This window comes from Cinclus cinclus, chromosome 31, assembly GCF_963662255.1.
Source record: "Cinclus cinclus chromosome 31, bCinCin1.1, whole genome shotgun sequence".
Taxonomy (NCBI): domain Eukaryota; kingdom Metazoa; phylum Chordata; class Aves; order Passeriformes; family Cinclidae; genus Cinclus; species Cinclus cinclus.
In genome coordinates, this window is record NC_085076.1 from 459,058 (window position 1) to 479,452 (window position 20,395).

Consider the following 20,395-nt stretch of genomic DNA (forward strand, 5'->3'; position numbering starts at 1 on the left):
TCCTCTATTTTGCCGCTGGCGGGGGAAAAAAAACGATCTTCAAAGCCCTTTTCCCTTGGGGAAAAGCCAGCGTGGTCAGAAATGTCCGCGCAGAAATGTCATCTGATCCAGCAGCTGGCTCACGCCTCCCCGGGGGTCCTGCGGCGTCCACTCCCCACGTCCCAGTGCTGCCGCGGCCCCGGCTTTGGGCTGCCGGAGGAAGCGAGCCCGGCCGCTGGTTTTGGCGAGCTCTGGCCGCTCCCTTTCTTTCCCCCGCGGGCTTCACCACCCCCTACTGCCTCCGCATCTGCCTCTGCCCTTCAGCTGCCGGCGTGCGGCCCCGCTCGGGGTCCGGGGGGCTCGGGGCCGGCCGGTGGCCGGGGCAGCGCTGCCGGCGCTCGGGGCTGGCGGCTCCGGCCGCCGCTTCCTCCCGGCCGCCAGCGCGCAGCAGCCGTGGAGAAGGACGCAGCCACCCTGTCTCCTGTAAGTACCTCTCACTCTTTCCACTGGAGAGTTAAAATTAGCAACTTCTTTTTTTAAAGCGGGCGTCGCTTTAAACCTCGGCAGCCCAACTGGGTTTCCTTTTATTTCCCCCGTCCCCCGTCTCCTTTTCTGTTGATTTTTTAAAAAATTTTGTTGTTATTGTTCAACGTGTGCATGCACTTTTCTCCCCTTTTTTGTTTCTTTATTTATTTTTTTATTGTCCCCCCTCCCCTTTTTTTTTTTTTTCGTTCCTTCCTATTTTAAACACGGGTGACGCTGCAGTGTCGGTGCGGAGTTTGGAGCCAAATAAACAGCCCGGTGCTCCCCCACTCCGATCGCCTTACAGAGCCCGGTCGGAGCCCAGCTCCCAATTTAGACCCTTATCTATTGTGAGACTCCGCGGTCGGCGCTGCTCTGCCGGGGGGGTTGCCCCGGACCCCCTAGCTGCTCCTGACACAGATCCTCCCTGTGAGTTTGCCGCTTGTTGTTTTTCCCTCTCCTTTGTGTTCGTGGTAAAGCACAGAAGTGCCTGTAAATCAGGACCCTTTTTTTTTTTGTTTGTTTGTTTTTTTTTTGGTTTTTTTTTTTGGTTTTTTTTTTGTTTCCAGGGCTGGGAGGGAGAGGGGAGTCTGAATGATGTGGGGGTTCCCATGCTGGACAGAGGGGGAAACTGAGGCACAGAGGGGGCATGGCTCCATTATGGGGAGTGGGTGAGCTGGGATTTCCTCTTTTTAGAATCAAAACAAACATAGAGGAGGAAGGCAAAGGCAGCAGGGACGGTCTCAGATGCAGAATCAATGATTGTCCCGGGGGATAAATCCCTCTGGGAAGCTTGTGCCCACGGTGGCAGGGATGATCTTGGAGCCTGATGTGTTTGTGGAGGGTGCCACTGACAACACGGTGCCACTGACAGCACGGTGCCACCGACGGCTCTGCCACGGCCAGAGCTCGGCCACGCCAGGACGGGATGGGGCCAGCAGATGGAAGTGGACGTCCCAGCCCGGATCTGCGAAAGCAAACAGGAAGGCAGCCGCTGTGTTTACTCAGAGGTTATTTATTGTGGTTCCTCAGAGGTTGGTACTGGGGACTTTTAACACCTTCCTACTTCGTGCTGGATCCTTTTGGCCAGGGCTGGATGCCCTGCAGGAGCTTGCGGCCACAGCGGAGCTGAGCCAGGTACCAGGCACTGGGTGTCAGGCGAAGCGTCACACTGGGGCTCTCTGTCCAGCTCCTTCTCCTCCCTGGACTGTTTCCTAAATGTTTGTTTTGCTCTAGAGCCCAGCCTGGCCAGGGTGGATGTGGTGGGGATGGCTATGGTGGGGCTGGGACCAGTCCTGAGCTTGGTTCATCCTAGAAAAGTCTTTTTTCATTTGATTTTATCAGGGTTTTTATGCTGTTGCTGCTTTGGGGTAACAGTTAATAATGCTAATAATGATAATCTTCATATCTATGTCTGTGAAAATGGAGGTGCAGAACCTGTAGGAAGTGTATCTTTCAGAAGTGCTTTTAGTGTTTCCCTCCCAAGAGGGAGGGAGGGAGGGAGGGAGGGAGAAGTGTTTCCCTTCCCAGGCGTGTGCTGCCCTAGCTCTGATACTCATGGATCGGGCTGGAGGATAAACACTGGGTGTGCTTTGGGTTAAACCCAACCCTTCACCCATTGCTGGGCGTGGGTGAGGTGGGTTCTCCCCTCTGCTTGACTTGGAGGGCCTTGCCACAAGGTGGTCTCATTTGTTGTGGGAGCCACTATAGGGTCTCAAGATTCTGCTTTTGGAACTGACTGCTGCCCTCAGTACTGCCCTGTGCCGTAACAGCTGCAGAGCCCTTTCCTCCTCGTCCTCCTCATTTGGGCAAACAACCCATTTGGGCAACTCTTTATTTGGTACATTTTTACATCCCCACCCTTCAGCAAAAATTGTGACTGAAATATTTTAATTTCTTTCTAAAAAGTCATGCCTCATTTTTTCTCATCCTACCTTTGCATGGGGAGTAATGACAAAAAGATGTGGTGTATCTTTCCCAGTATTTTCCCTTTTCCAAGACGAACTGTGACTGGTGTTTATCTGTGACATTCCTGCACTCATAATGGCTCTTATCTACCCTCAGGGGTCATCTCCTCTGTGCTGCAGGAGCATCCCAGCAGATTTTCTGTGATCCCTCTGGTACCATGGCTGGGAACCATGACAAACCCTTGGCCTGAGCTGTGGCCATGTGTCAGTGGTGCTCTGCATGGGGTTTTGGAGTGTGCCAGTCCCAGGATGTAACAGTGCTTCTGAAAAGTGTCAACTGTTGGCATTTCCCACAGTGTCTGAGCATCCCCATTGCTCTCTTGAGTGTCACCTCCATGCTTTGCTGGGATGTCCTTGAGGGGCATGTGGGCAACATCTGCATCCTGAGGCTGGCCAAAATCATCACTCTTCTGGCACATGGCTTTTGGTGCAGCCACAGAGAAGGTCTCAGCTGCATGGGGACCTTCTCCTGCCACCTAAATCCCCCTTGCCGAAACACAGAGTTTGGCTTTAAAAAATCCTCTTGTAAGACAGAATGCTGTTCCTGGAGGATGTGTTCTGGGATGGGCTCTGGATGAATCTGTCTCAGTGGGAACCATCATCAGATCTGTAAGTGGTTGCCATGGGGTGGGCAGACATCATGGCCTCACTGAAGTGGCCCAGCCAGTGCTGGGGAGCAGGAGGGCAGGATTTGTGTGCCTGGGACAAGAATGTGCGTCCTGTGAGTGAGCAGCAACAGCTGAGAACCAGCTGTCCTGGTGGATTTGAGCTGCCTGATGAGCTGGTGTTGGATTCTTACCCCTCTGGCTCATTGGCATGTGCCTCAGGATGCATGTGGGTACAAGCTGTAGCTGAGCTGGGGAGCATGGTCAGGTTCTGGCCGATGGCAAAGCCTTTGTGGCATAGGGGGCATCCCCTGGTCCCAGCAGCCCTGAGTCATGCTGGGGACAAGGCATCTTGAACTGGATTGTGTCTCTCTCCCCAGCCTGGCTTTGGCTGCAGCAGCTCTGGGTACCCTGGGATGTTCCAGTGATGCCCTGCTTGGGCTCTGGGTATTGGAGTTCTGGTGGTGGCTGATGTTACTTATGTGCTGGGTTGGACATGCTGTGTTTTCAAGGGGAAAACAGCACAGGGGAAGAGGAAGTTAAACCTGTCTTTGCCATGTGGCATCTTGCCCCGGTTCCTCCTGCTTGCTTAGTTGGGTTGGGGTTCAGTGGAGCCAGACCATGGTCTGTGCCTCCCGGTGGGCTTTGGTGGCACTTCCTCAGATCTTGGGGCCAAGGGACAGGTTCTTATGCCTTGATTTCTGGTTTTGGTGCTCTTACAGTCACAAATAACTCATGCTAGGTTTGGGCCTTTGTTTCTTTTATTAAATGAAATAATGATATCTGGTGGTGAACATCCAGCTGTAGTATGGCAGTGCGCTCCAAGCACACATAGCCTGTGGCTATGGACCAAAGTGGTTTTGGGGGAATGTGCAAAGATGGGTGGGCGTGTCCACCTCTGAGAAAGGCAGATGTTCAGTATGACAATTTCTGTGTCTTTGTTTCCAGGCTAGAAGTGCCAGGGTCAGGTTGGAGCTGAGATGGTGGAGTCTGAGCACTGGGATGGAGGCTGGAGCATGGTCCTGCCTGGTCCTGTTGGTGTTGGCCAAAGTTTTTCCATCCATCTCTCCTAGGGACTCTTCTAGTGAGCTCTGCTATGGTGTCACCCACACAGCATTGACATATCAGTGACAAATAAAGATTTTTTTGCTTCTTATCCTTCAGCTGGGCAAGTGGAGCTGGTGACTGCCATCTCCTTCCCAGCAATGGGAAGGTCCTGACTTCACCAACTCCTTTGCACCCCAGATGAGTGCTGGACACTGCTGCCCCTGGGGAACCTGATGCTTCTTTCCCAGGAGCTCAAGACATGTAAACCCTGATGGACAGTGTGGCATGGGACAATGCAGGAGCTACGTCTGCTTCTGCATTGCCCGCTTTGGACCCAATGGAAATGATGGTTGCTCTGGGCATGGAGGCAGTCAGCAGTCGGTGGCTGCAAATCAAATCAGCAGCCCCCGTGACTTTGGGCACCACAGCTGTTGCTCACCAATGCTTGGGGATGCAAAACCAACAAAGAAATGATTGTGGGAGGCTGGTTTGAAAGATATTGGTGGCCCTTGGGAAAGGGCTGAGCCTTTGGGAATGCCAGTGCTGAGGTTGTCCACTGGAAAGGGGAGGACTGTGCTCAAGGGCTGAGTTCTGGGAATCACTGTGGCTCTCGGGGCAGCCCTGGCTCCCAGGCTGAGCCAGCACTGGGCTTTGGGTCCTGGAGGGTCTGAAAAACTGCTCTGGAGTGTCCCTTCCTGGGTGGGGATGGGACACAGAGTGGTGGGACATGTGTCTGGGCTGGGGATGGAGATGAGCTGGAGATGAGGCTGGGAGAGCTGGGGCTGTTCAGCCTGAAGAGGGGAAGGTTCCACAGAGGCACTGGAGCTCCTTCCAGTGCCTAAAGGGGCTTCAGGAGAGCTGGAGAGGGTCTTTGGACCTGGATGGGGAGGGACAAGAATCTGGAATGACGGAACAAGGGGGAATGGCTTCCCACTGCCAGCAGGCAAGTTTGGATGGGATGTTGAGAGTGTTCAAATTCTTGGCTGTGAGGGTGGGGAGGCCGTGGCATAGGGTGCCCAGAGAAGCTGTGGCTTCCCCTGGATCTCTGGAAGTGTTCAAGACCAGGTTGGATGGGGATTGGAACAACCTGGGATAGAGGTTGGAGTGAGTTTTAAGTTTCCTTCCAGCCCAAACCATTCTAGGATTCCATGATTGTGCCACAGTGCCTTTGGGCAAAGGGTAGTATGTCCAGTAAGGAAATACGTCCCAGGCTGGCTACAGAGGACATATCCCCAGTCCCCATCCCACTGACACGGGAGGGAAGAGCAGAGTTTCCGCTGGGACAGTTTCACTCTCAGCTGTGTCCTGTGGGGTTGCTGTGGATTTCCATTGCTCTCAAGGATAGCCTGGAGCAGCAGTCAGGTCTCATGGAATTTCCTCTGGGTAAAACCCACCAGGGGGAGAGAAATCCCGTCCCCTAAATTCCCAGCAGGGAGGGCTTTGCCCTGATGCTGCTGAGCTCTCCCTGGGAGCCCCATTGGGTCCCAGTGCAGAGATTCAGCCCCCTGTGCTGGAGCTGAAGGCAGTGGTTGTCGCCCTTGGGCGTGTTGTGTTTTGGGACACACAAGTCATCAATGTCCTTGATGACCACAGTGGTGATGGTGACCCATAGTAAGGGCACTGGCAGCAGGGGCCTGGCTGGGCTGCACTGGGGGATGGGTGCACCCTCAGCATGGGGGTGCCAAGGGGAATGGAGGTTATGTTAGGATGCTGCTGTAGGATTCATTGAGAGGGAAAAGCCCTCAGAGGGAAACATCGCTGCCATTGGGTGCTGAAGCTTTTCCTGGGCTCAGATTCCCCGACCCCAGAGCAGCAGGCAGCTCTGTGGGGAGCAGAACTGGATGGCCCCAAAAAACTGTAGCCATGTCCCCCCCTCCATGCCTCCTCTTCCCTTCCTGTGGCCTCAGCACCAGTGAAAGTCCCCAGTGTGGGGCTGGTTTGGGGTCGAGAACTGCTCCTGCTCCCCACCAGTGTGGGGTTGGCTCTGACAGACTCCTGATTTCCCGAGTGCAGGATCCGACCTCAAATTCAGCTCCCTCTCCTTCTCGCTCTTTTTTTTTAATGAGTCAACCTCTCATCTGTCATATTAAACCTCCTCATTACCAGGTATCTAAATTTTGCTCTGACAATAGTGACAGGGGAAGCTGCGATCTCATTGCCATGGCGCGGGGCTCCGGGGAGCTGGCAGGTGGTTATTTCATGCCCTGCAGGGAGCCGTGGGGGTGGGCAATGGAGCTGGATAATGGGCTCTTGCTTCCCATCATTTAGAAAACCCTACTTAGTGCAGAGGAAAGAATTACCCCCAGTCTCCGACTCTGGAGCTGGTGAGTGATAAAGAACATGGGGGAAGAGGAGCAGCTTTGGGGGTCTGGCTGCTCCTCCCTGGGCACAGAGGGTGGATTGGGATGAGAGTGGTCGGGGATTTAGGGTAAATGGGGATGAAGGATGGGTGGGGATGAAAGGTGGAAGGAGATGAGAGGTGGGAGTGAGGATAGGTGGGAATGGAGGATGGATAGGGATGGGGATGGTGCAGGGCTGTCCTGTGCAAGCAGTTGGTACCAGCTGGGGAACAGGATGCTCTTCACATATCGGGGAGCCCCTGGGGTATGCAGGGTTCTCAGCCTGGATATGCACATCTGGGGAAGCTGCTGAGCCCCCTGGGAGACCGTAGTCAGGCTCAGGGTGGTAGATCACCCCTGCTGCGAGGATGCTACCACCGAGGTCACTGCTCAAGGTCATGAGGTTTTTCTTGCAGCTGCATTAGGCTTTGGTTGCTGTTCTCAAGGTGCTCTGAAGGTCACTTTAGCAGGGCACTGTCCAAGCCCTCCTGTTTAACACCAAGTCCTGCAGCGACTTGTCTCTGCCGGTCCCTCCCTGTAGCATCTCCAGGAGAGAGGACCAGCTGCCTCTCTGGGAAGTCATGTGGTGTGAGGGGCTGCAAGTCTCTGCTTGTCCTGGTCATGCAGGCTTTTCCTTCCTGAAATGATGTCCTCACCTTGGGTGAGGGTTCCCTGGTTGAATTTTGGACAGTACCAAGCAGTGCCGTGGGCTTGCTAGTGACTTTGCCTGGAACTTCTGTCCAGCCTCCTTTCCCTGTGTCTGCTCCAGCCTCTGCTGTCTTTGGCCATGCTGGCAGTGCAGACAAGGTCACTGGCTGTATCTGCTGTCACCCTGCCTCTGCAGAACACATCCCCAGTCTGGGATGTGCATGCTCCTGTGGTGCTGCATGTGATGGCATCCCTGGCTACATGTGGTGTGGGATGAAACTGTGATTTGGGGTGTAGGGGACCAGGGTTCCTGGTTTGGGTGCTGCCTCCAGTTCCTCTGCTGATGTTGGGACTGTCATCCTTTCTTGAGGGCGTCGTCTGATTCCACACTGGCACACAAATTGCAGGGGAAGAGAAGATCAACCCCAGTTTAATAATTTCCCCCAAATCCCTTTCTTTTACCCACCCTTGCACAGCAAACACCGGTTCTCCAGCGTTGTGTCAGGGCTGTGTTTTTCCTCAGCCTCTGCCAGGCTTGGCATGGCGTGAGGTTTTGTTACAGCTCAGCAGAGCTGGTTGCAGGGTTGGCATCTGCTTTTCTTCAGAGAGTGCCTGAATCTGGGTCAGGAATATATGTGTCTCTTTCAAATTCCTTGGGGGCCTGACTGAATCCAGCCTCACTCCTGCTCCCCTGGGCTCCCAAGGTTTTCACCTGCAGCTGGAGGGACTGATTCCCTCCTGCAGGCAGGAGGAGCTGCGTGCTGGTTTGGCTGCCTATCCCAGGGAAACTGGGGCCCTGACGTGGGTGTCAGGTGTTCAGCAGGGATGGCAGATCAGCACTGGGTTGGCACCTGCCTGGTGAGCAGGATTTGGCCCCAGGCAGGGTCAAGGAGCTGCGTTTCTGAGCAGGTTTGCTGTGGAGCCATGTTTCGGCTGCCTTCCTCTCCCCTCCCCCTGCCTGCATCTGGAGGTTCAACACAGGAACCCAGATAGCATCATCCTGAAACCAGAATAGAAGCTTTGGAGGAGACTTGAGCATGTTTGTGTGGTTTTTATATCGGTTTGGAGATAAAGAGGTGCTAAACAATGCTAAGCTGGAGAATTGGAGTCCCTCACAGTGCGTGCAGTGGGGCTAGGGACTTGCTGGCACCTGCCCTTGCTGCCTGCTGTTCTGCCAAGGACGTCCCCATGTAGGTTCTGCATCCCTCCTGGGTGCCACATTCCCCTGCCAGCACTGCTCCCCCTCCCACAGCAAAGCAGGGGTGATGACCAGCACCATGACAGTGGCTTTGCCAGAGAGGAAGAACAACATTAACATGAGTACTGGCACTATGTTTTAGGGAAGGGGGCTTTGCAAAAGAGAAGGAAGTTAGTCCTGCTGATCCAGAAACCACACTGAAGGAAACTAAAAGTCCTTGGTGTCAGCATGGAGGATATGTTAAAAAAAACCAACAATTAACTCACAAAAGGCAGCAAGAAAGGAAACAGGAAGGCAAGAGCTGCAGTTAAACAGGAGGGTTCAAGAGGTGACTTGGGCTAAATCCATGTCCTAAGGGATGGGATCCAGCCCTGGTCATGGGCGGGGAAGCAGCTTGGTCTTTGTCAGTGCAGGGCTTGGTATCTTCGAGGTGAGGCTCGGAGACCTGGGCTGCAGTTGCTCTCTAATTGCAATTGCTTTTGTAGCTCTTTGCAGCAGGTGGAGGGTCACAGCTGTGCTGGGGGCTGCTGGGGCAGCACGGCCACATCGCCTCTCAAAGCAGCTGCTTCTCGTGGTAAAAGCTGCAGGTTTGTGGCAGGAGCGAGGGGCTGCTCTTGTCACCTCCAAAGCATCATTGCTACCTTGAGAGCATCACTGCTTCCTCCCTTCCTTGGCCTGTTCCTCCCACCCAGCACGGGCAGTGAAGGGTTCAACAGAGGCTCAGCGTGGTGGGTGTAATCCACTTCCCCTTGCAGGCCGAGCTCAGGGGCTGGTTTTCAGCACAGCAGCATTTCCTCACCGGGCTCTGTGGTCATGAGTGGACAGACAGGATGAGTTGTTGGTGCACAAGAAGATGGACATGACCCAGCTGTCGGTGCTGGCAGCCTGGAAAGCCAATGCTGAGCCCAGCTGATCCCATGGCATGGGCAGCATGTGAGGGGCCAGGATTGAGCCTCTCTGCCCCACTCTGGTGAGATGCCCCTACAGTGCTGCCTCCAGCTCTGGGGTTCCCAAAGTAGGAAGAGCACAAATCTCCCTGGAGTGAGTCCAGGGGAGACCATTGAGATGTTCTGAGGGCTGGATCCCCTCTGCCCTGGAGACAGGCTGGGAGAGCTGGGGCTGTTCTGCCTGTAGAGGAGTCTGAGGAGACCTTAGAGCTCCTTCCAGTGCATATAGGGGCTCCCAAGAGAGCTGGAGAAGGACTTTGGACAAGGGCCTGGAGTGACAGAACAAGGTTTCCCACTGCTAGAGGGCAGGGTTGGATGGGAAACTGGGAAGAAATTTTTCCTTGTTGAGTGGATGACAGAGAGGTGGGATGAGATGAGCTTTAAGAATCCATCCAGTGCAGACCATTCTATGGTTCTGTAACACCCTGCATGCACCTTGTACCCTACATGCCTACTGGTTGTGTGCCAAAGCTCCCTTGCAATGACCTTTTTCCCACAGAGAAGCTGCAAGACTGAGACATGTTACTGCTGTAGTTTCTGGATGTGGATAAATCTGACAGCCCCCAAAATGTGCTGGGGCTTGGGTCAGTGAATTCAGTCATTAGGTGCCCTATTCCTTGGGTGTGGATAGTGGCAGGGAGGACCCTCCCTTTACTCTCAGCCAGCCCCTTGACTTGGTGGAGCCTGTTAAGGAAAAATGCTTCCTGGGGAGCATTCTGCAAATCTTGGGTAAAAGAAGGTAAAATCCACAGCGAGAGCACTGGGTGCCTGGAGGAAGCAGTTGCTGGGTTGGGCTGTGGTCTGCCGTACCTGTCACCTGCATTTCTCCCTTCAGACTGGGACTTTCTGTGCCTCCGCAAGATGAGCTGCATCTTTGCAGGGCAGCATTTTTCTTCTTTTCCCAGCCTCCAAATGTCCTTTGAAACGCCTTTTGTAGGTTTCCTTACAACCAAGGATGTCCCCATTGCACTGGACCTGTTTTGGGGATGGAGATTAGGAAAGCATCCCTTGAACTGGTGCCATGTTGAACGCATCCCAATTTTGCTGTCACTCATGTTGCTGCCTCTGCTGTGTGTTCCTGCACAGGCACGAGTGGATTGGGGAGCACAGTGCCATGTACTGGGAGAAGCAAAGAGCTCCAAAAGAAAATACATTTTTGGAAAGGATGCATTTATTTGCCTTTATTTATCTTCCTAAAGCTTTCAGATTAATCTTTTTGATCTTCCCTCTGCAGCTGCATGGCCAAGGTTTGGTTTCTTTCAGCTGACATTGTGCTGAGAGCACACGGTGTTGCAAGGCGGGTGTTAAGGAAGGGCAGCTGAATTCCTTCGCCCTGGAGAGGGGCGGTATGTCGAGCTAACTTTAGTAAGGAGTGACTATAAAGGGATGCAATAAAAGTATATTAAAAATAGCAAATGGCTGTAGAAAGTGGATGTGAGACTCTCAGTGTCCCTGCTCGTGCCAAGAGAAACGTGGGGCTGTTCAGTAGGAATGGAAAAGTGACAAGTTATGGAGCAGTGTAGAGCACCCCGCTGCTTGTGCAAAGCAAAGGTGAAACCACTTTGAAGTAGGTGAAAGGGATCAGATATTTGTACAGTAGATAAAAAAATCCAGAAATAAAGACTTGAAAGAGATAGCAGCTCCTCTGTGTCCCCACCTCTTGGAGCTGGGGATTCAGCCCCCCAAATTCCTTGTTTTGTAAAAACATCTTCCAGCTGAGATTCCTCTGTGCTTTTTCTTTCTTCCCCCATTTGCAAAATGCTAACTCTGCTCTCTCGCCTGTCTCTCCAATTTGGAGCAATTTACTGGGAGCCGGGGATGAATTACTCAGCACAGAGTTAACCAGCACCTGCTCGGAGTTAATTGGCATGTGTGCTAATTGCCGTGATAGTCACACTTGTTCGAGCAGAGCATAGGGAGGGGGAAGCGGGCGCTGGCTGCTGCCTCCATCCCAGAGCTTCTCGCTGCCTCCCCAGGTGATGCCGAATTCCGTGATCCTTGTTGAGATTGTTGGGAGTGGAAGAGGGTCAGGGTGGCTTTTTTGCCAGTGCACCACCTGTCATTTGCTTTCCAGTGGATTTGTAGGTCCCTTTCCGTGCCCTTGGACCCTCCTGGTCGGGGTGTAGTAGCTGGGATGCTTGACATTTTCTGGAAAGTGAGGCTCAGGAGAAATAAAGAAGCTCCTGTCTGAGAAGGAGGAGATGATGATTTAATGAGTGGGGTTATTTTATATAAAATCATTTGAGACCCTGAAAGTTAGAAGTTATTTAGGAGCTCAGCTCCTTGTAGCAGTCCTGTGCTTTGGGTACTTGGCTATGTAGGCATTCAGGTGCTTAAATTCCACCTGATCACTGAGGAGGGTCATGGGTGATCTTGGTGCCTCAGGCTGGGCAATCAGAGAGCCAAAGAAATTCGGTGGTGAGGGAGAAGGAGCTCCAGGGGCAGAGGGGATACTCCTGGGTTGGGGTTGAGCTGCAGCAGAAGTGCCAGCAAGAGGGATAGGAGAGATGAGGGCATCTCTCCAGGTTTCTTGCTCTTCCAGCTGCTGTTCAGAAACTCGAGCCAGTGGTTGGACTTTCTGAAACAGCCACCTGGGCAGGAAACATGAAAATACCTGGGTTTAAAAATACGGTGGGGAAAAAACCCAACCTAAAAACAAATAAACTCACCCCAAAACCCCAATTCCATGAAGAGAAAAGGGAGGGGTTTGAAATCCTCTCTGTCAGGTGCATTTGAAGGGTAGCAAACATGCTATGCTCTCCTCCATCCCTCCTCTTCACCCCGTCCAAGGGCTGCCCTCCCTGTGGGGTATTTTCCTTCTCATGCAGGGTAGAGGGGTCAAGAGCATCACATGGCAGCCCCTTTTCTCCCCATGATGATGAGCAAAAACCTCTTAAGTCACCTTTTTCCTATGGAAAACTTCATCCAGTGGCATGAGCAAACCCTGAGGCTGGAACAATGGTCCCCATCCAGCCAAGGTGCTGAGGATGCAGTCAGGATTCAGAGCAGCAGGAGGAACCTGGTTTGGTGATTGAGAAAAATGGATTTGGTTTTAAACACTTGGGGTGTGTTTGTGGCCTGGGGAGAGGGATGTGGTTTGAATCCCACTACTCCCATGCAAGAAATGCCAGCTCATGTGGAGCTGAGGGCAGGGATGAGCAGCACCAGGGTTTTCTCCTCATCCCTACACACATCCCATCTCTTCAAGCACTGTGGAGCTTTTGGCTGCCATAGCATCCTGTGAACAAGTCCTGCAATGAAATTGTGTTAAAATATGTTTCCTTTTACTCCATTTAAATTCACTGCCTGTTGTTCTCTAGTGTTTATTGTTGCTTCTGGAGAGTTCCTCTCTGGTTTGGACAGTAAATCTGCTGTCTTTCAGAGGGTTCTCTGTCCAAGAGCTGCAGCACACGGAAAGAATTAGCATCTTGCCCTGGGTCTGGTTGCGGAGCTGTTGCTACTTTGTGCTGCCGCTGGTGGTTTTGAAGATGCTGAAGGTGAATATTTTTCAGCCAGTTTAGGGAAGTGGAAACTCCAAAGGAAAAGTGGCAAAGTGAACCCGACAAAAAGTTCCTCCTTTTCCAAAGTCTCTTTATGTGTACAAATTCCTCACCTTGGTTCTGAGCCTTTGGGCTGTGGGTTCTCTCCTGTGTGGGCTCACGGTGAGGGAAATGCCAAGCAGACACTCCAGGTGGATGAAATAAAAATCCTCATTTTCCTTTTGGCTCTTCTTGTATCATTGATCTTCAAGGGATTCTCACATGGTGCAAGCTGGAGCAGTGATGCTCTGAAACTGGTGATGCTCTGAAACTGGTGATGCTGTGGAACTGCTGATGCCCCAGAACTGGTGATACTGTGGGACCTATCTTGTTGAGGCTTCCCATTGTGGGATGGGGAGCAGCAGCCAAAATCTGCCACTGGCTCAGTGTTCCCCATGGTGACATGCAGCTCTCTTGGCCTCAGGTTTTCCTTATCACAGCTGGATGGTTGCTCCTGTTTGCTGCTGGGAGGGAAACATGCACGTATTTTGGTAAATGATTCAAGAATTAAATGCCATCCCTGTATGGTCTGTCCTTGCAAAGAGTCTTACTGGTGGGATTTATGTGTAAAAAACCCCCAGGTTTTGCTGCCCTTTGTCTCTCTGGTCTTCTTCCCGGCCTCCCCATACCTCATCCTCCCTGGAGGGCAAATTGTGGATGTCAGGATGGGGAAAAGACTCCTCATTCTCCTTGGGGTTCCTCGAACTTACACTGAAACCACAGAGCAAGATGCACCTTGAATAACTTTACCAAACAAAAAAAAAAAAAAAAAAAAAAAAAAAAGAAAAAGATTAAGTGACTCACATGACTCAGTGAACCCCTAAAACAAGTGTGGGAGTGAGACTAATTAGGGCTTGTTTGTTGTTGGACCATAGTCTGATGAGGAGGCAAAAGATGGGCCAAGGTCTTCAGTGGGGTCTGGGGGTGCTCTGGGATGGGAGAGGAGCAGGAGGAGCTTGGTCAGGTTGGCTGTGGCTGCTGCTTTGAATTTGGGATGATGGTTTGGGAGAAAAGGCTTTTGTTTTGTTTTTATGCTTTTTGTAACAAGACCAAGGGCTGGGGACTGCCAAGTTGAGGCAGATAGGAAGCTATTTTGGGACTGGTTTTTCCCTCTGCCTGAGTCCTGATACAGGGCACCTTGCCTTAAATGCAGCCTTATCACTGCTGTTATGCAGTTGCTCAGAGAGAGAGCAGGGAGAAAGATATACCTGTGGAAAATGAACTGGCTGAAGTTTCCTCTTTGTCCCCCTGCTGCAGTGCAGCCCATGCTGGGAAACGGGGTGAGATGGGCAGGGGGGCTGTGCCAGCAGGTGCCCTGGTACATCTGGATGCAGCCTCTGGCTCTGGGGGATGCACATTACCATGGGGAGGCTGCAGAAGGAGCCCCTGATACCTCAGCACTTGTCCATTTGGGGAGAGTTTTGGGCACAAGATACCCCTGAGTCAATCACATTCCCCACATCCATGGAAACATCTGGTGTCTGGCTGTGGCTGAGCCCAGTGGAAGGCCAGGCTGTCTCAGCTGTCTTCGCAGTCCTCTTTCCCCATAAGAATTAGGTGTGTCTGCCTGGTTATAAGGTTTCTTTCAAATAATCAAATAAAGACATTTTAAAATTCCAAGTTGCAGATTAGTGCAGAAACTGGAGACGGATTTAAATTGCCCAAGCTAATCACCAGCCACTCGACTGTTTATGACTTTATTAAGAGAAAAAAAAGTCTGGAGTGTCACGGAGGAATAGTGATTCATGGACGCATTGCTGCCATCTCCTCCTCCTCGCCCAGCATCGCAGTGCCTGGCCCACACATGTCCTGTGCCACGGGTGTTCCTGGCCTCCATCCTTGGGCTTCTTTGGGAGCACTTTGGATAAATCCCTCTGCAGCTCTGCTGGCCCCAGAGCTGAGTGGGAGAAAGAACCAGAGACCACCCCGGCCTCAGGGCTGAGATCTGTGCTGGTGGTTGGTAGGGGAGGATGCTGGTGGGGTGCCAGGTCCTGGATGGGGTTTGGGAACAGAGCATCTCACTCCTGTCTCTCTCATTGTGCAGGTTTCTGAGCAGCTGCTGACATCTCAGCCCCGGTGGATCTGGCCGCACACGACAGTACCATGAACTGAGCACAGAGCCACGCAAAACTGGTTTTTCTTTTGTTTTGGCTTTTTTGGGTTTGTTTTCCATCCGAGAAAAAGCCCCCCACACTCTTTAATGAAAGTGTTTTAAAGTGGGGTTACTTCTCCCTTCCCCTGAGCCGAAGTTGTCCCGGGTGCAGTGAGGATTTCCGGAGAAGATGGGGAGAAAAAAGATCCAGATTCAGCGGATCACGGACGAGCGCAATCGACAGGTCAGTGCTGTCTCTCCTCACTCCCTCACCTCACCCTTCTCCTCGCTCCGGGGATTTTAAGTGTTGTGTTTCAAAATGACCCATTTCCATCCCATTTTGGGCCACCGGTGCTGTGTTTTTCCCAATCGATAAAATAAGCAGATGGGTGAGACTTGGTCCTGAGGCCGGATCCAGGCGGATCCAGGACCAGGCAATCAGCCCCAGGCATTGCTCCTTGCCTTGGAGCTCCTTGAGCCATTTCCATCTAAGTGCTTTTCCAGAAGAAAGTATCTTCTCCATTTAGTTCCCCCCTTTTTTTTTTATTTTTGTCCTGCAGAAAATATATTTCAGTTGACATTTTCCTTGTGGTTTTTCCAATAAAAAACAGCTACAACCAGTATCCATTTTGCTGAACGCAAACAACTCAAATTATTCGGTTTTTTTCCTCAATTGTAAACTTAAATGACTCCAGGGCTTTTCTCCCCGGGCTCTCTTGAAGCCGAGCCCAAGACACATACGCATGTGCATTTGTGTAGGAATGCATTCATGTATCTCAGAGGAAAAACAAAAACCAACGGATTTTTCCCAAATTTCCATGTTCTTCAGCTGGAGTGGTGGAGCAGCAGCACTTTGCCAACCCAGGTCTGCTCTAGGATGACACTGTGGATGTATTTCCCATAACCACAAGACTTCCAGGCAGGTCCCTTTGCTTTCTGTGCTCCTGGAGTTTGGCTCAGCAGATCCAAGCCTCTGCCTTTAGTGCAGCCACTACTGCACCCCAGCATGACTTGTCACACTTCTTTCCTGCCACTTTCACTCCAGAAAAATGGAAAAAAAAACCCAGTAAAAAACCATGTGGATGTATTCCTAATTCTTAAAGAATGGCAAAGAACAGAACTGGATGAACCACTTTATTGCTCTGCAGCAAAACAATGGGAAATGGCAGGTTTTCCTCATTATAGCTTCGCTTGGTGGTGGGGGCTGGGATGGGCATCACATTTTGCTGATGTCCCAGTAGCTCCTGGGGCTGTTTATATCCATCATGAGGAGGAAAGAGGGCCTTAGGGGGTATTGAAGAATCCAGAGTGTATTTTATGGGGCAGTGCTGCTGAGGGAAGCAAGGGATCTGTGGTGACTGGAGCCCTGCTGGAAGTTCAGACAAATGGAAAATAATTGGTAATGCTGGAGGGGGATGGCACAGCCAGGCCCTGCTGGATAGACCTTTGGAAAAGGAAAGAGGCATTTCTCTGCAAAGGCAGCAGCCAAGTGATGGGACTGTTTTTGAGGGATGAGCTGCTCTTCAGCACTGGCTGGAGATAAAGACCCTTGCTGAGATCTCACAGCATTGGGTGGGATTTGGCAGCAGGAGTTGCTTTGCATGGCCAGGTGTCATGGCTTTTGGTGCATTTCTTACGTCAGGTGACCCCAAAGCCCAGTTTCCTGGACTGGGGGACACTGATTTACCCCTGGCAGTAGCTGCATCCCTGGCTGGGCTGGTTCTTCCAAAACCCAGCATGGAAGCATCACTCCCCACCCCAGTGCAGCACATCTTGCTTTGTTTCCCAGAAACCAGCCCGATCAAATCGGGTGTCAGCAAAGCAGCAGCTGTTTAATTGGTCACCAGCACAGCTTTGCAATCAATTTTCACTGCTCCCTTTCTTTGGGAGAAAAGGACATACCAGGAAGATGGGACATTTCATGAAAAAGGACTGCTCCAGGCAGTGGGATCTGCTCTATCCACTGTGGTAGGAGCTGTAAAGCGGGTGAGAACCCTCTTGCTCCACTCTTCTGGTCCATGCTGTACATGTGCAGTGCCAGTATCCACTCCCCAGAGTTTGAAGTGTTTCATATTGCGTTACCTCACAGAATTTGGGTTAGAAGGGATCTTAAAGCCCGTCTCATCCCACACCCTTGCTATGAGCAGGGACACTTTCCACTGTCTCAGGTTGCTCCAAGCCCCATCCAGCCTGGCCTACTTTCAGGAATGGGACAGCCACAGCTTTTCTGGGCAACCTGTGCCAAGGCCTCCCCACCCTCACAAAAATTTTCCTCCTAATATCCCATCTAAGTATTCCCTTTTTCGGTTTAAAACCATGCCCCTTGTCCCATCACTACCTGCTCATGTAAAACATCCCTCTCTGTTTGATAAGCCCCTGTAAGTGCTGGAAGGCTGCAGTGGGGTCTCCCCAGAGCCACCTCTGGCTTCTCGCTCTCCCTCCCTCCCTCCCTGTCCTGCTGTTGCTGCGGATCAGGGATGAGGAGAGGAGCGTCCATGTGTGCGTGCCTGCCGTGGCTGCTGGCTGTTGGCTAAGCTGGCTTAAACCCAGAGTCTGGGAGCATCCTCAGCCCACCCCTGTCCCCATGGCAGCCCCCCCACTCCAGCTGGGGGCAGAGGGCAGGTCAGCTCTCCTGTGCCTGGCACTGGTCAATTCTGAATGGGGCCCATTGCAGCAGCCCATTCCAGTAAATGCAGGGCTGGCTGCCCCAGCTGTTCTGGGCGCGTGTGCGTGGTCCTTGGCATGACTGGGTGGCTGCAACAGCACCTGCTCCTGCTGGGAGAGGAGTGGGAATAGTGCAGGGATGCCCTGGAGAATGAGGGAGTCAGCAGTGGTGGTGTAAGGAGGTGCAGGCAGAGCTGCTTCCGACACCTGCGTTTCCACTCGTGCTGCCAGCTTCATCCCGAGTGGTGGCTTGGGGCTGCTGAGGCATCGTGACCCTCAGGGAGAGCTGAAGCTGAGCAGGGGCTCTCCAGAGCCTTTGCTGTCAGATGAAGCTCTCTCCCTGCATCGCCCACTGAGCCTGTGGCACCCTCTGACTGTGATTGTGTCCCAGGTTTTGCCTTCCATGGGGACACAAACCACGAGCCCACGTGGAGGCTCCAGCAGGATGTGGAGCAGCTGGAGTGGGTTCAGAGAAAGCCATGGAGATACTCTGAGGGCTGGAGCACCTCTACTCTGGAGCCAGGCTGGGAGACCTGAGGGTGTTCGGCCTGGAGAAGAGAAGGCTCCGTGGAGATCTAAAGGGGCTCCAGGAAAGCTGGAGAGGAACTTTGGACAAGGACCTGGTGTGACAGGACAAAGGGGGAATGGTTTTGAACTGAGAAGAGGAAGATTTAGATTGGATATTAGGAGAAAATTCTTCCCTGTGAGGGTGTAGAGGCCCAGACACAGGGTGTCCAGAGCAGCTGTGGCTGCCCCATTCCTGGAAGTATCCAAGTATCCAGGCTGGACAGGGCTTGGAGCAACCTGGGACAGTGGAAGATGCCCCTGCCCATGGCAGGGGGTGGGACAAGATGAGCTTTCAGCTCCCTTCCAACCCAAACCAGTGTGTGATTCTGTGAATTACAGCAGCAGCCAAAACCAGGGGAGGAGAGCAAGTAAGAGTCACTAATGTCATTAGAGGAATTACTGGAGAGGATTTGCCACAACAGATCAGGCCATCAGTCCTTCAGGGCCAGGCCGCTGACTCTGGCAACTGCCAATATGGTTTGCATCAGGGGAAAGGGAAACAATCCCCTGCTAGTGTGGGGCAGTAATTCCTTCCTGACCCCTTGGGTGATCGGCTTATACCCTGAAGCATGGGATTTGATTACCCTCTTAGACTTACAAGGTTAATTCTTCTAGATGAGGCTCGTGCATGGCGTCAGGGGAAGGTTTGAGGTTTCTGTCCCAGGTCATGAGTGGATGCACAAGGCAGTGTTAGGTGATGCTTTTGTGTGATATGGTGGCTAAACGGCAAATCTTTGCTTTTTTTTGCAAGATGCAGAGATGCCAATAGAGAAGGATGCTCTTGTGCCCTGTCTGCAGAGGGAATATCCCCTCATCTCTCGAGGGACAATTTGGTGTTTTGTGTTCTGCTCAGCTCTGCCCAGGTTTCTGGGCAGATGATCCTACACTCTTCACTACTCAAGGGCAAAACCCAAACAGTGCTTGTGACTGGTCTTCAAGGCTGAGAGCTGCCCCATTATTCAGCTCCCAGGTCTTGGCCTCTCCCCATTGCCTCCAGTCTTGGTGGCTGAGCCTGTCATGGTGCCTAGCAAGGTGTGTTTTGGCAAGGTGTCCCTGGCACCTGCAGGAGCAGACAACCTTGGCTGTTACCTCTGTTCTGGTGAAGATGCTGCATGTTTTCTTCGGGGGGCTTCTTGAGCTGCTTGAGGGGTATTCCCAGCAGGGACAGTGAGACTGGTTGTGCTGGGAAAGGAGGCAGAGAGACAAGTCGTGTTTTTAGTGCCTGTCCTGCCACAGTTGCAGGAGCAGAACCGTAGCTGGGTCCCACCTGAAGTCACAGTGCAGCCACAGCTGTTCTGTGACACTGCTGGCTCCTGGTCTTTGGCAGCAGAGGTTTTGGATGACTGAGGAGTCTGGAATGCTACTGGGGAAGGGGAGTTGTTGGTGACACAGAAGCTGGCCCTCAAGTGATTTAATTTGCACCAGAGTGTGCCGGGGCTGGGGGGCTATGTGAGTGGACTGGCTGCAGCCCAGCTGTGGCCAAAGCAGGCGCACGTGGCGGCCAGAGCAGCACAGGGCACCAGCCCTACACTTTCCAGGGGATGAGGCGATTAGAGCTGAATCTCGTTACTGCTTAACCATCTCTGGGTGATGGCGGGGAGGAGCAGCAGCTCCCCTTGCCAAGTGTGCCCGGAGCTGCCCCTGCTCTGCCCTCCTGCCACACGCAGGGAACATGGTTTTGTCTCGAGGGGTGCAGGACCCTGAAGGGTGCATACTGGGTGCTCCTGGTAGCTTCATGTTGAGCTCTTTGGACTGTGGCTGGGATGCCACTGACAGGCTGAGCAAAGGCATCAGCCTCATTCACTCTCCTCCCTCAGCTCTGCGAATTAAAGCTGTTCAGTGGCAAAATTGATGCTGTGGTGGAGGCCCAGAGTGGAGTCAAGCCCTCCCATATGGAGAAAGGGAGCAGGTCTTGGCACTCAAGGGCATCTTAGCTCATCTCCAGCCCTTTCCCTGGAGGCTGCTTTGGCCCTGGAGCAATGCTTAGCACAAAGAGGTGACCTCCTGCCTCTTATTTTCTCTTTATGCTTTTTATTTGCTGAGAGGGCATTGGCCAAGCATTGACTTGCGCCTTCCCCGTCAGTGTGCTGCGTGTTCTGGGGGGATGGGGGACCCTCAGCAGCTGTCTGCACTGCAGCTGGGACAGGGAGCCCCAAACCAGCTCCCTCTCCACCAGCTGGGTCCTGTTAGGAGTGTGGTGGTGAGAGCTGAGCGTGGGCTGGGAATCGCAGCCCAACGTCTGCCCAGCAGCTGGAGCTGGTGTTGGAGCCAGCACCCAGCC

General features: G+C 52.7%; 1 protein-coding gene across 3 annotated transcripts in view; it reads left to right on the forward strand.

Moving 5' to 3' along the window:
- Positions 1 to 20,395, forward strand: part of MEF2D (myocyte enhancer factor 2D) — a 74,296-nt gene that overhangs the window by 27,191 nt on the left and 26,710 nt on the right. For all 3 annotated transcript variants that reach the window (XM_062511270.1, XM_062511271.1, XM_062511272.1), the window contains exon 3: positions 14,836 to 15,127. In XM_062511270.1, the coding sequence (XP_062367254.1) occupies positions 15,074 to 15,127 (54 nt within the window). In that variant the 5' untranslated portion in view covers positions 14,836 to 15,073. The remainder of the gene's footprint in view (positions 1 to 14,835; positions 15,128 to 20,395) is intronic.